The sequence below is a fragment of the Phascolarctos cinereus genome, unplaced genomic scaffold, assembly GCF_003287225.1.
Source record: "Phascolarctos cinereus isolate Bilbo 61053 unplaced genomic scaffold, phaCin_HiC Scaffold_5;HRSCAF=322, whole genome shotgun sequence".
Lineage (NCBI taxonomy): Eukaryota > Metazoa > Chordata > Mammalia > Diprotodontia > Phascolarctidae > Phascolarctos > Phascolarctos cinereus.
This window is the reverse complement of record NW_027555958.1, coordinates 193,035,920-193,050,887: the sequence shown is the minus strand read 5'-3', so window position 1 is coordinate 193,050,887 and position 14,968 is coordinate 193,035,920. Positions and strand designations below refer to the sequence as shown.

The 14,968-nt window shown below is 34.9% G+C and overlaps 1 protein-coding gene across 1 annotated transcript in view; it reads right to left on the bottom strand.

Moving 5' to 3' along the window:
* Window positions 1-14,968, bottom strand: part of TMEM30A (transmembrane protein 30A) — a 54,717-nt gene that overhangs the window by 24,896 nt on the left and 14,853 nt on the right. The window contains exon 2 of the mRNA XM_021000137.2: window positions 4,488-4,598. Within this exon, the coding sequence (XP_020855796.1) occupies window positions 4,488-4,598 (111 nt within the window). The remainder of the gene's footprint in view (window positions 1-4,487; window positions 4,599-14,968) is intronic.

The following is a 14,968-nucleotide window of genomic DNA, read 5'->3' as shown; positions in this document are numbered from 1 at the left end:
TCTCTACCTTTCAGTGAACTCTGTAACTATGAAGATTTGGTCTGCTGTAGAATATATTCACAAAAGCCAGTCTATTACATTCTCAACTATCCATCAAGAATGCTATCAACGCATGTATAAATTATTCTTATAAAATGTTGTAAAGATAGAAAAGTGAGAATAAAAGCCCTAAGTTTTTTCCAAGCTTTTGATACCCCTCCCCTATTTCAGACATTCCCTGGCAGCTGATCTCTCAGGTCCCTCAATAACTGTTTCTCCTCTAAGCACATATCGTTACTTGGTCTGGACCAGTTGATCTTGACATCTTCATTTTCTTCAGTGCCATTTTTCTTTCTCTATATAGCACATCAAGAACCAACATGTGTGTTGGTTCCATTATCCTTGAAAGTTAAAAGAATTTGTTATAAAAATCTATACAGATCTTTTCCATTTTGACCTACTTGTGGCTGTTCTTCCACCTTTATCTTTAAGTGTCCTCGGGACGACTTTGTGAAGTTGTTTGCCAAGCTTTCTTCCAACTTGTTTCTTCCCCGATTGTTCCTCACTGTTTTAGGAGGCAATGGTGCTCAAGATCTTCAACTACTTGCTTTTAGAAATAAAAAATTATTCTAAACTAGAGTTGATTTTGGCAGCCACATCTCCCTGGCTGGCAAAGAGATCAAATATTCACCAGCTGAGGCAATTTCTAGGTGCCTTTGCAATCTCCTTGTTATGACAACTGATTTACATCAATTAAACTTCTTTAGGAAATGTTTTTAATCTGCGTCAAGGTCCATTCCTGTGTTACAGCTACACTTTGGCATCAACAGCTCATTTAAACTGATCACGTTAGAACTCTTCTAATTGCATGCCATACCTTGACATGAGTTTTCTATACAGACTTAAAAAAAACCTTTAGCCTTTCATTTTTTACTCCAGAAGCATATTTTCCAACATAGTTTAGCTACATTCCCTTATGCCTGTCTTGGCACTGAAATCACTGGTTATCAAATTTGTCATTTAATCTGGAGGATTTATAGAGTTCTTCATATCCTTTCTCTGCCTCATCCTCTGCAAAAGATGGTGGAACATGAGCAGCAACTATCTTCATCACAATTTGTAAATTCTCATCATTGCAACAATGTAGAAGCTCATCAAGTAAAGAATGGCTAAACAAATTATGTTTACATGAATGTAATGGAATATTGCTGTGCCTTAGGAAAAGATGAATATGAAGAATCTGGAGAAGCACAGGAAAATGTATATGAACTGATACAAAGTAAACTTAGCAGAACCAGGAAAACAAAACACACAAGGGACAACAATGATATAAATGTTAACAATATAAGACCAAAACTGAATGTTGTACAGTTATCATAACCAAGCTAGGCCTCAAAGATAAGGAAATGTACCAGCCTCCTTTTATTTACAGAGGTTAGAGGCCAAGGTTATATAATATTATACACATAATCACAGCTCATTGATCGATTTGTTAGTTTTGTTCAACTGCTTTCCCCCTTTCTTTTTTATTCTTTATTCCAAAAGACGACTTACTGTCTAGGAGATGGGGAGGAATATATTTGGGAATAAAGGTGATACAAAAACAAGAGAGATCAACAAAAATTTAAAACAAAAAAAAGAATGCTTGTTAGGAGCACTGAAATACTAGATGACTAAATGTCCCATGAAATGATATATTTTATTAAACAATAAACCAACTCTATCAATTCCTTTAATTGACTCTCCAAAGAAAACCTGTAAGCCATGCTTTCACATACCTGCAACTATCTTGTCTTCTGGTTTCATCTTTAGCAAGAACTTCAAGATCAATATAATTCAGTTCCTTAAACAGTACATCTATCTACTCTGTGATCAATGGATAAGAATCTCACATTTAGTATACCAACATTAAAGTTATGGTTTACAGATGCTCTATCATAGTGATACCCAATTGAAATAAAGGGACTATTACCCAATACTTAAGGATCCCCACGGTTGCATATTGACTTAAGAGAACCACATACTATCATTATCTATGTTTTATTGTATTTTCATTTATTTTGTTAAATATTTCCCAATTATATTTTAATATGGTTTGGGCTGCACTTGGAAGTATGGTGGGCCACATTTGGCCCATAAGCCACATGTCTGACATCTTTGTTCTACAAGACATAGTACCTGTTGCCTCCTCATCCACCACTTTGCCACTGTTATTACACAAGTTGAAAGGGAGCTACAAAGGACAGAAGACCATTTTGTATTTTTGTTTCACAATTTGCCATGACTAAAAAAATTCCTTAATTGGTTGGCCTTCTGGTACTGAGATTTTTTGTACTTAAGCTAGGCCTTTCCTTAAAAAGCAAATATAGTCTGTCCCTAGAAGTATATTCAAAGCTTTCCCAGCATGGCAGAACCTGCCAGAGCCTATGAGCTACCAGCAGAATCTTTGATGACCCAGTGTTACCATCCATGTAATGATGAAGCTCCAGAATCAAACTTTTAAACTGTATCTTAAAAACATATAATGTAGTTCCTGATTCTTTTTAATTTCAACTGAGTGTTCTCCCCAATTGGCCCAAACAGAAAAGTTTTACTTTATTTCAGTATCATTCCTCCCCACATCTATATGTATAGTAGATAAATTTCCTAAATAAAGATATTTATAAGTATAAAAATTAATATTATACTTCAACAATGAGCAAAATAAAACAGTACTTTAATATGTTCAGTAAGGCCAACTTTGAAACAAAATAATTTTTAAAGGAATTATTTAAATTATTATTGAGGCACTGTCCAGAATCTCTCTTAAAAGAACAGAGATTTATAAAAATACTGAGCCTCTTTCTCTTTTCTAGTTCCTACTGCATTATCAAAATTCTTGTATTCCATAAAAAGGGGAATTCTAACTGCATATATGAGGTCTTATTCCTCTAACATTTTCCTATATTTAAAAAGATGTTTAGTTTTCCACTTAAAACTGTCAAATTATACAAGCCTTGGCTTTCTGGAGAAAAAAAATTGTTTAAAGGAACCCTTGCAATTTATACAGTGAAATTTTAAAACAAAATATTCATGAAACCATGATGTGATGAAATTATATAATGAAACTATTAAAAAAATTCAATTTCAGAAACAGCACTGTAAATTTAATCTAGTCAAAGAAAAAAATTAAGAACTTTCCAATGAATACTGAGACAAAATAATTTACTTGCATTGTTTTGTGACCTGACAGTACTCTAGTCCAATTCACAAAGTCTGCTTGGGCTTGTGGAACACAGAACCCACAAGAGTGAATCTGTGGATAATTACCTTTGCAGAATAGAAGTTCTGAAGTAAGTGTTTTGAATGGGGAGAAATATGAAACCAGAGCCTCAAAATCTATTCAATCCTCTTTCATCTTAGGTTTGCTGCTCTAGCAATATTAAGAATAGAAAATTCTTAACAATATGCCCACCATTTGAAAAAAAATTAACATTTAAGTTGAGTTTTACATGTTATCAGGGTTGATAAAGAATAAGAGCTTTAAATTCCTGCCATCTTTATAGGTTTGTACTTTTCAAGTGCTTCCTGAGATGTTAATATTATCCATCTCTCATTTTGGTACAATAACATCAATAGCCACAAGGTGGCAGATGCCTCAAAATTTTAAAAACAGAAAAATGACTTGTGTTTCTAAGTCAAAGAAATCAAGAAAGCCTACTCAGAAAACACATGTAGAATGTGAAACTATGAATATAATCTGACCTATTGGGAAACAATCAACTGAAGCTCTATTTTCAAATGACTAGGGAGACTGAACTGGTAATATTGGCTCTCCAATCCCACAGGAAGTTCCATACCTTTTCACTCAGATTGCAAATAAGACTGTTGGGTTTTTTTTTTGTTAACGCCATCATCAGAAGAAATGAAAGTGAAGTTGAAAAGCAGAGAGGGAAAAAAATAGGACAAGTAAGTGGCAACTGCTTATAAAAGCAGATAAGAGCAATAATGTTTAAGTGGTTTCTTTTTTTATGCTTTACCTTTTAACTAAAAAAGTAATACAGATAAAGACAGCAATGTGCTTTCTAAAATAAAACTTGCTTTGATATTAAAACTTTTATCAGAAGGCCAAGTAAAAAGTACAGAAATTATGAATGAAAGCTCAAGTAGAAATTATATATAATTTTAAGTACAAAGAGTTTTTGCAAGGAGAATCTAAGTAAGCTGCCTTTAGTCAACATTTCAGATAAAAAATATAAAAATATAATCATTGTATTATTTGGAAAACAGCATTTGAGCACATTACTTCGTGGCTGATTTAATATCTATTGATTAGTAAAATGTACAAAGAACTAAACAAAAAAGTAAAATACATGGCCCACATATGATATTTTTAGCTTCCTAAAAAAAGATGAGGTACTTTTCCTACAAGGGGAAAAATTCCTGAAATATAAAATTATTTTCATATCTTATAAAACCACAAATTTAGAGGGTTTTTTTTAATATTCAAACTCCTTTGAAATACTGACCTCAAATGGCTGTTCCAATGTGAAGCTTATGTTGCAAATGCAGGGTTTTGTATCATTCCACAACAAACACTTATTGCAGGGATCTTTTTCATCTGTTCCAGTATAGTCAATCTGCAAGAAAAAAAAATGATAATCACTAGGAATAAGGAAAAGCTGCTAAATTACTGATATAACTTATTACAAAGATGAAAATTAGTCCACACCAAGTAATTTAAAGCACTGAGCTAATTTTTAACATTTTCACATATGGACAGTAATAGAAAAAAAATCCAGTAACAACAGAATATTAAATGTTTAAAAAATCTAAAAACATTCTATATATTCTAACTTCTGTTGTTAAACACATTTACCTTTGTATACATCTCCATCACAATATTTTTAGTGAAAATATATTTATGGATAAGATGCACAAGTTTATAAATACGTATAGAAAACACAAAGAGTAAGTTAAGATGTCTGAATTGAATCATTAAAAAGAATATATGAAAGTAATAAATCAGTTGCTACTTACACAATATTAATACTTTTTATACCTTGCACAAGTTACTCTTTTTCCAGGTATTCTCCCTTTTTCTTATTTCTTCCCCTTTCTCTCTCTCTCTCTCTCTCTCTCTCTCTCTCTCTCTCTCTCTCTCTTTCTCATATATCCTCTATAAATTTGCCGGACCAGGTATTATTATTGAAACACAGACAAAACCCCATCAGTCAAAAAGCTCCAGTGTTTCCTATTGCTTCTATAATAAAATACAAATTCCTCTGCCTGGATTTCAAAGTCCTTTACAATGTAACTCCAGTCTATCTTTCTGGGCTTATTATTCATTCTTCTTCTTCACTCACTCTATGCTCCAAGCCAACTGGACTACCTGCTGTTCTTTGCACTAACATTTCATCTCTCGTCTGCCTTTGTATAATTTGTCCTTTAGAGCCCTAAAATGTGCTCCCTTCACAACCCTCTTTTTAATATCCCTAGTTCCCTTTAGAGCTCAGCTCAAAAACCACCTCTTATCTGAGCTCTTTCCTAATTCCCCAGCCTGCTAGTATCTTCTTACTATTACATTGAATTTACTTTTATATGTACATGTTTCTGTCAACAAAATATATTCTGGAGGGTATAATAATAATAATAGCACTCATACTGTACTTAAAAGTTTGAAAAGCACCGTACATGTTATATCATTTGATACTCACAACTACCTTGTTCAATAGATGTTATTATTATCTCCATTTTACAGATAAGGAAACTGAGTCTGTGAGTGGTTACATAACATATTCAAGGTCATACATCTAATAAAATATCTGGGGCATATTCATACTCAGGTCTTCCTGACTCCAGGTGCAGCTCCTATACACTCCTATCCCTAGCTATCATAGGGTAGAAACTATCTTGTTTTTCTTTGCATTTCTATTGCCTACTACATTCTGACACAGGGTAGGTATAGTCTAATAAGTAGTAGGCTAATAGAAATAGCTTAATAATTGCCTATTGATGGATAAGCTGAAGCATTTCCAATAAGATCGGGGGTGAAACAAGGATGTCCATTATCACTACTGTTATTCAATATTGTGCTAGAAATGTTAGCTGTAGCAATTAGAGAAGAAAAAGAAATTGAAGTCATTAGAATGAGCAAAGAAGAAACATTTAGAGAATCCTAGAGAATCAAGTAAAAAATTACTTGAAATAACAAACAAATTTAGCAATGTTGCAGGATATAAATTAAACCCACACAAATCATCAGCATTTCTATATATTACCAACAAAGCCCAGCAGCAAGAAATAGAAAGAAAAATTCCATTTAAAATTACTGTAGATACTGTAAAATATTTGGGAATCTACCTGCCAAAAAAAACCCCAGGAACTATACGAACACAATTACAAAACACTTTCCACACAAATAAAGTCAGATCTAAATAACTGGAAAAAATATCAGTTGCTCATGGAAAGGCCTAACTAATACAATAAAAATGACAATTCTACCAAAATTAATTTACTTATTCAGGGCCATACCAATCAAACTACCAAAAAATTATTTTATAGAGCTAGAAAAAATAATAAAATTCACCTGGAAGAACAAAAAGTCCAGAATATCAAGGGAACTAATGAAAAGAAATGCAAGGGAAAGTGGCCTAGCTATACCAGATCTTAAATTGTATTATAAAGCAGCAATCATCAAAACTACCTGGTACTGGCTAAGAAATAAGAGTGGAGATATAGCAGTGGAATAAGTTAGGTAAGCAAGACACAACAGTCAACGACTATACTAATCTACTATTTGATAAATCCAAAGACTCCAGCTTCTGGGATAAGAAATCACTATTTAGCAAGAACTGCTGGGAAAACTGGAAAAATGTATGGCAGAAACTGGGCATAGACCAACATCTTACACCCTACACCAAGATAAAGTCAAAATGGGTACACGATTTAGATATAAAGACTGATACTATAAGTAAACTAGAAGAGCAAGGAATAGTTTACCTTTCAGATCTACGGAGAAGGGAAGAATTTGTGACCAAACAAGAGAAAGAGAACATTATGAAATGCAAAATGACAATTTTGATTACATTAAATTGAAAAGTTTTTGCACAAAAAAAAATGCTTATTGATAAATTAGCTGACATCTCATCTGTTATTTAATTTTGACTGTTTTCCAATGAATTTTTCAACAACCTCTTCTATGTGTACTGTTACATTCCAAGGATCTCTTAAGCCCTTTATAGAACTTCACAGAATTTCTCTACCTTCTCATCATCTAACATATATATTGATATGGAAACTGGCATTACTTTCTTATCAGTATTATTGGAAATGTTTATTAACCAACAAACATTTATTAAGTGCATATTGTGTACTAGGCATTATGCTTAAGTACTGGGGATACAAAGACAAAGGAAAACAAGTTTTTGCTCTCAAGATGCTTACATTTAGTGGGAAATACAACCTGTAGACAAAGAATGTATACAAAATGAATATAAGGTTGTTTTGGGAGAGTGTGTACCTATAGATGAGGAAAACCAGGAAAGATTTCATGGAGAAGTGGGTCCTTGACGTGAGTGAGTCTTGGGTGATTCCAAGACTAGTGGTGAAGAGGAAGTACATCCCAGGCATAGGGTACACAGTAAGTACAAAGTCACAAAGGTGGGAGATAAGAGTGTCTGTAGTATTTGCAGAACAGTGAATAGTCTACTAGATCACAGAATGCAAGGAGATAAAGTGAAAGAAAGTTAGAAAAGTAAAAAGAAGCCAATGCTTATCATGAGCACTTCAATATAAAATAAACAAATATCCTATGAAATAATGTTTATTACTGCCTTTGCAAGATAAAACTAGCAAACTTGTAAAAATTATAGTTGGCATTTACTGATACCCTTCTTTTTCATACTAGTATGAAAGATCATCATAGATAATCTACTAAGCAAGAGGCCCTTCTCTCCATCAGGTATTCTTAACTATTTTTTAATGGGCCCCTTTGGAAACATGGCGTCCTACAGATCTCTTTCTCTGAATATTTTTAAATGCATAATATTGAGTACCTACAACCACAAAGGAAATCAATTATATGTAGAAATACAGTTATCAAAATATTTTTTAAAAAAGTTTACAGACCCCAGACTAAGAATTTATCCTCTAGATCTGATTATATTTCATGGTCACCATCATGGTACTCCAATTATCCATCTATTAACTCTCATTTTTGCTACATGTCTAGCTTACTTCCTTTCCCAGTCATACAATATCAATGGAAGAAATGCCAATGTGAAAAAGAATTTCACATAAAAGTTTAACTAATATATAATAAGGAAACTAAAAAAGCTTAAAAAGTATATTAATCAGTACATTTGACTTACTTGGCAAGGGGAGATATAGCAATCAAGGACAATATTGGCCTAGAATATAAATCCAATTGTAAAATTTGAAGGACAAAGTTAATAGAAAATTGAGTCATGTGACTTCATATAACAAAGAGCAAGGGATAACATGGAGGAAAGATCACGGGATCCACTGATATGCTGGTGATGTTAAGAGAAAATAAACGTAGCCCCTAACACACTGGGTAGGCCTACTGTCATAAGGTGGGCATAGAGGTTTTGCAATCTTCATTACAAAAAAACAATAACATGGATACGCTCTGGGATCTCTTTGAGGATTTTAGTACAGAGAATCCCTTAAATCACTGCTTGCACATAGGTCTTCATTATAAATGAGATGCAGGGCACTCACACCCACTTTCTATCTTTGTGATAACAAAAAAATGCTGCTGTAAATATTTTTCTACACTTAGGTCCTTCTTCTTTGAGAGATGTGACCAGTAGTAGAATCATTGAATCAAAAGTTATGCAATACTATTTGCTATTTTTTTCTTCTGTTGTGTTTTGGTGCCTCTTTCTGATGGTTCCTCCTATTGGTTCTAATTCTTACTTACAACATCACTAATGTGAAAATATGTTTAATAGGAATGTATTTATCAGATTGTCCGCCATCTTAGGAAGGGAGGTGGAGGGGGGAGAAAAATTTAAAACTCAAAAGCTTATGGAAGTGATTGTTGATAAATCAAAATAAATTAATTTTTTTAAAAAGCTATGCAGAGTTTAGTGACTTTTCAGAGAGTTCCAAAATAATTTCCCAAGTGACTTGCTTATTAACAACTTTGGATTCTTCAGAGATTGTAATGTTCTAAGATTTGTAATCATACAGCACCACCAGGAAAATGTTTATATTAAAAAAAAATGGATTTTTTGCCACAGAAGCTTGAAGTAGTTAAAAGCACTGCTTCATTTCCCAAATAAAATCTAGCCTACTTTCTTCCCCTTTTTAGTACTGAACTAAACCTGCTATCTTCATTGTGAAGTACTTGGCCTGGTTATAATACATACAGAAGTATTAACACAAGTGAATGTTCTTCCAAATGTGTAACAAAAGTCTAGCCAGGGGTGGGGAACCTGTGGCCTCAAGGCCACATGTATCCCTCTAGGTCCTCAAGTGTGGCCCTTTGACTGAATCCAAACTTCACAGAACAAATCCTTTTATTAAGGGGATTATTATAAAGATTCCCCACCCCTGGTCTAAGCATTAAGACTATTTGCATCCATTTTTTCCCTATGTAGATTATTATTGTTTGTCCCTTCGTTCTTGAAGACAATCAATGACAACATGAAGGTGATCTCTTGACTTGGGTGAACTGGATACAAGAGAGGCAAAACTGTGAAAAGTTGTCAGCTTCACCCTCTCCTCCAGAGACACTAAAATCCAGTGGTAAGACAAAGGTCAAAATGACTGGCAGTGGTCCAGTCTGTGATGGGTGATGCTGGCCTTTTTAAATTAAGGTCTTTCCCAGGTCTCAATTTGTCTGAGGCCATGCCCATTCAATGACGAAGGGATAAGTGAGTAGGGATAAAAAATGGCTCAAGATACTCAGAGTTGCTGGCCAGAACAGAAAACAACTGCTATTTATACTCATTCTAAGCCATCAGGAAGGTATAAGGAATAATCAAAAAGGCCAGGAAAAGGTTTCTACTTTTTTTACTTAGGGCTCCCAGGGTGTGTTCATAATTAACCAATGACTTGGGGACCAAGTTTCCAGGAAACAGAAATTTGGCATGAGGACTGGCCTTAAAAGGGAGTGTGATACAGAACCTCAGAAAGAATATAATATTTTTGCATGATTTCATATGAATCATATTTCTAGAATATTTCTTGCTTTTTCAATGCGTAGGGGAAGCATGGAGGGAGAGAGAATTTGGAATTGAAATTTATTTTTTTAGAGTTAAAGAATATAATGGCTTAAAAGAGGTCAGGGAAAAGGATTGTGGTGGTCTAGACCAGAGGTATCAAACACCTCTGTACATAATGTCCAATCACAAAGATCTAAGCATCTTCACTTGTAAGTCACAGTGCCTGTACTGCCCTCAAAAAGATAGTTGTGCAAGACAGGACAAAGATAAATAATATAAGGTAGTAGAATGCCAAACAGCTAGTAGAAACTGTAAGTGCTAACTAAAGAAGCTCAGAAAATAGACTATAGAGACAGTTAAGTTTCAGAAGGGATAGGATTTGAGCTGTATATTCAAAGATACAGGTAGGTAGAGAGAAAAAGATAAGCAGGAGGGACAACATTTATCATGATGTGGTGGAAACAGAACTGCCCTTCAGAGAACCAAAATTGGTTCAAAGACTGAACCACGGGCTGCCTCTATGACTTAATTACTTACAGCTTAAGTTTTCTCTTCTCAAAAATGTTTAATAGGATTACAAGAATCAAATGTGATAGCATATATCAAGTATTTTTTTAAATTATCAAGTGCTACCTAAGTGTAAGGAAGTAGTGGGTGTAAGACCAAAGACAAATCACTTAATTCTCTCTAAGACTAAGATAAGAAAGGAGAGTCATTGACTGACCTTCATCTCTGGAGTTTTCATACACAAGCCCTGACTCCCATTTACTCCACACACACAAAAATATTCAAAGGTAGGAGAACTGGACCGATTGGGTGTTTGCTTTTCATTTTGTTTTCTTTTCCTTTTGTTTGGGGGAAGCGGGAAAGAGGTGTTAGATCCTCTACGACCAGTTTGGCTAGAATGGTAAATTAATAAAGGAAAGTGCTCAATAAAATTAGTTAGAAAAGTCAGGAGTCAAGACTACACAAGTCCTTGGCTACCAAGCTAAGAAGTTAGACTTTATCCTATAGGCAACGCAGAGACATTGAATGCTTCTGAACAAGTGAAAGTTGTTTATGCATGTGTCAATAAAATGCCATTATTTGTTATCATACCATCTTACATTTGTGAAATGCTTTATATTTTCCAAAGTGCTTTCACATTCATTATCTACTTTGAGCCTCACAGCATGCCTGGAGGACAGACAAGGTATTTATTATTTCCATTTTATAGAGAAAGACAATCAAATAATACCAAAATAGTTAAGGGATTTGCCCACAGTTTAGGACCAGGAAAGGCTAAGATTCCTAATCCTGTGTTGTTCCCAATACACTACATCTTGACTATTCTTACTATGGGTCAGCCAGAGTTCTTTGGCAATGGGATAACCTCTGCTCTCTAATACCAGTGTGACCCTAGGCAAGTCATTTCATTTTTCTGGGCCCCAGCATCCTCAATTGTAAAGTGAGAGGGTTAGATTAGATGTCCCTTCCTAACTCTAAATTTCTGATTCTACGATTAGATGAGAAGCAATGTGGCAGTGGACAGAGAGCTAGCCTCAGAATTAGTAAGACCTAGGTTCAAGTCCCCGATATGTGACTCTGTGCAAGCCACTTGGGCAACTCTGCATGATTGATTATTGCAGAGATGGTGCCAGCCCACATTGGTAGAAGTTTCCTCATGGGGAGGGGCTCACTACGATCATAAATTTTGTTATTTCAAATAAGAGTTGGTTCCCTCCCCCTCCTCCCACCCCCAACTCACAATTAGGAGCTAAGCATTACAAGTAGCCTTCACTAAGGTCCTATTTCAGACTTCTCATTCTAGCTTGAAAGGGACCTTAGGTTTAAGTGTTCTGATGAGCTAGGCAATATTCTAGGCCTAGGAAAACTAAGACAAAAGATATTTCAGAAGCTTATTCACCTTCTACTAGAGAAATACAACTTGTACACAGATAGATATATACAAAGCAAAAACAATTAAGGGGGGAGGGGATCAAGAAAAGCCTCCTGCAGAAAAAACACACCTGAGTTGTACATTAAAGGAAGCTACAGATTCTAGAGTACACTGTAAACACTGCTGAACTATCTGTGCACAAGTACAGAGGTGAGAAATGCAATATGTATGGAAAATTTCCAGCATGCAAATTTGACCAGAATAGGGGGAATGAAATAATATGAAATAAGTCTGGAAAAGCATGTGGGACCCAGACTGAGAAGTTATAAATATTAGGCTGAAGATTTTTATATTTTATCCTAGAAACAACAGGAGGCCACTCTAGATTCTGAGGTGAGGAAATCACATGGTCAACTGGTCAATAAGTATTTATTAAGTGCTTACAGGCATTATGGCCAAATCTATGCTTTAAGAGTACTAATTTGGAAGCTACGTGAAGGATGGATTGGAGGGGGAGAAAACTTAAAGCAAGGGATCTGCTACTACGGTTTTCTCTGTAAGAAGTACATGTGTACTATGTGTACGTGACTGGAAAGAAAAGGACTGATGAAAATGATGGTGTGGCTGCAGTAGCAACAAGACTTGGTAAATTATTGAAGATGGTGAGGGAATGAAAGGAAAGATTCAAGGAAAGACAACTTTTGAGGAAACACAATAAGTTCCATTTTTTCAATCAATCAGCAAACATTAAGCTCTTACTAGGTGTCAGGCACTGTGCTAAGTGCTGGGGATATAAAAAGTGGCAAAAGACATATTATAATTGAACATGTTAAAATTCCTATGGAATATCCACACAAAGATGGCAAGTAAATAGTTGGTAATGTGGGACTAGAGGACCTGGGAGAGATAAACAAATCTGGCATAGACTAAACCCATGGAAGCTGATGAGATCATCAAGGCCCAGAACAGGTGGGAAGACCATACTGAATGGGTAGGAGAAGGTAATGTTACCATAGAGGTGTGAAGTTTAAAAAGTGTAAGAGATACAATTTCTAGGTAATTTAGTAATTTTACTAACAATGCCAGCATGCTTGTAATGAAAGGATGGTTACTTGGCCATCTCTCTCTAAACCAGAGACAATCATGAAGACAATCATGGTGGTGGGCTCATAGCTTATGTATCCTTGGAAAAGGGGTGTTCCTGAGGGTGGCAATCAACTCAAATTGGTTAACAATTAATGAGAGAATGAATATTACAATGAGGATCTGGAGTGACTCAACTTCAAAGAGAGCTTTGGGCAATCTATTCAAAGACTTTATCCCACCCAAACCTGAGTAGAGCACAATGGCTTCCCCACTTGGGTGGGGTCTGAACAAGATTGTTGAGAAAGTTAATCCAATTTCATTATCAGTAATGTCCAAGAGAATGAACTTTTGAAATCAGGGCTTTAGAAAAAGAGGGAAACTCTGGATCCCCCAAAATCATTGTTCATTAATAACCATTTCTCTCATTGGCAGTGTGGTAAATATATGTTCCCTTTTGATAATAGTATTATTATACAACATACCCTTTATGAATATGAAATATCTTAAAAGAACACTAGACTGAATGCTAAAGCCTGATTTCTTTAAAAATATGAATATAAAATAAGAATTAAAAAAGGTAAGAGATCCTATAACTTTCCAAACCAAAATTTCCTTTCCTGGCCACCATTCCCCTACACATTTTGTCTCCCTCTATTGGATTGTAAGTTCTTTAATGGAAGAGACTGTCTTTGCTTTATATTTGTATTCCCAGCTAACACAGTGCTGGGCATATAGTAAGTACTTAATAAATGCTTTTTCATTCATTTATTCCCAAAAATGTGAAATGGATCAAGAGAAGGAAAGAAGCATTTCTCTAGCACCTTCTATAGTACCTACTATGTGCCAGGCACTGTTCTAAGTGATTTTTACAAATATTATTCTCATTTTAACCTCACATCAACCCTGTGATGAAGGTACTAACAATTATTATCTCCATTTTACAGCTGAGGAAACTAAGGAAAATGCAGGTTAAGTGACTTGCCAAGGGTCACACAGCTAGTAAATGTCTGAGGTTGGATCTGAACTCAGGTGTTCATGACTTCAGGCCCAGCACCCTATCTACTGTGCTACCAGCTGCCTCAACACTAACCTAGAATATAACTTCACATGCAAAATCTCACATCAGAGGATGATGAAAGATTTTGAGTAATATCAATTCATAAAACACCAAGAAACAGTGTGGGGAAAACAAGTTTAAAGAATCCTCTGAGAGAACTAAATAAGCAAAGTCATCCAAGGGTATTTATGGATGAAATTGGAAGGACACCAAAGTTATAAAAGACATAAAAAAGGTGTAAAGATTTTTATGATTCTTTTCATCACCAAGGACAGAGGAGCTATCACATTTGAAATCTAGCCTCACAGTCTCAGATAAACCTTTTGAGGAAGTGGTATGGTCCCAAAGAAAACAAAGATGGGAAAAACAACTGGTCTAGGCCATGTATACAAAGAAGAGGCTCATATTTTGAGGGTGGTGAGGGAATGATACTCAAGGTATTTGAAAGAAGGAAAAACACACCAAAGGTGTAGGGAAAATCTCAAACTTTATTACTGCTCAAAATAGGTAATTGAGAGAATATCATTAACCCCTAGCTCATATATCTACTTGCCTGGCCATATATAATTTTTATGAAAATAATTTAAATACACAACTAGGATATCCTTGATGAAGACAGCAGAGGGAATATACATGCTTTGGCAATAGATATTCCATAGCAGACCACATCTTTCCATTCTATAAATGACTGAAAGATGTAGAGAATACATATATTGACCACAAATGTAAGTATTTGATTTGATAGGACAAAAACATTCTGAATCCTAAATGAGATGCACAATCACTTAAAGA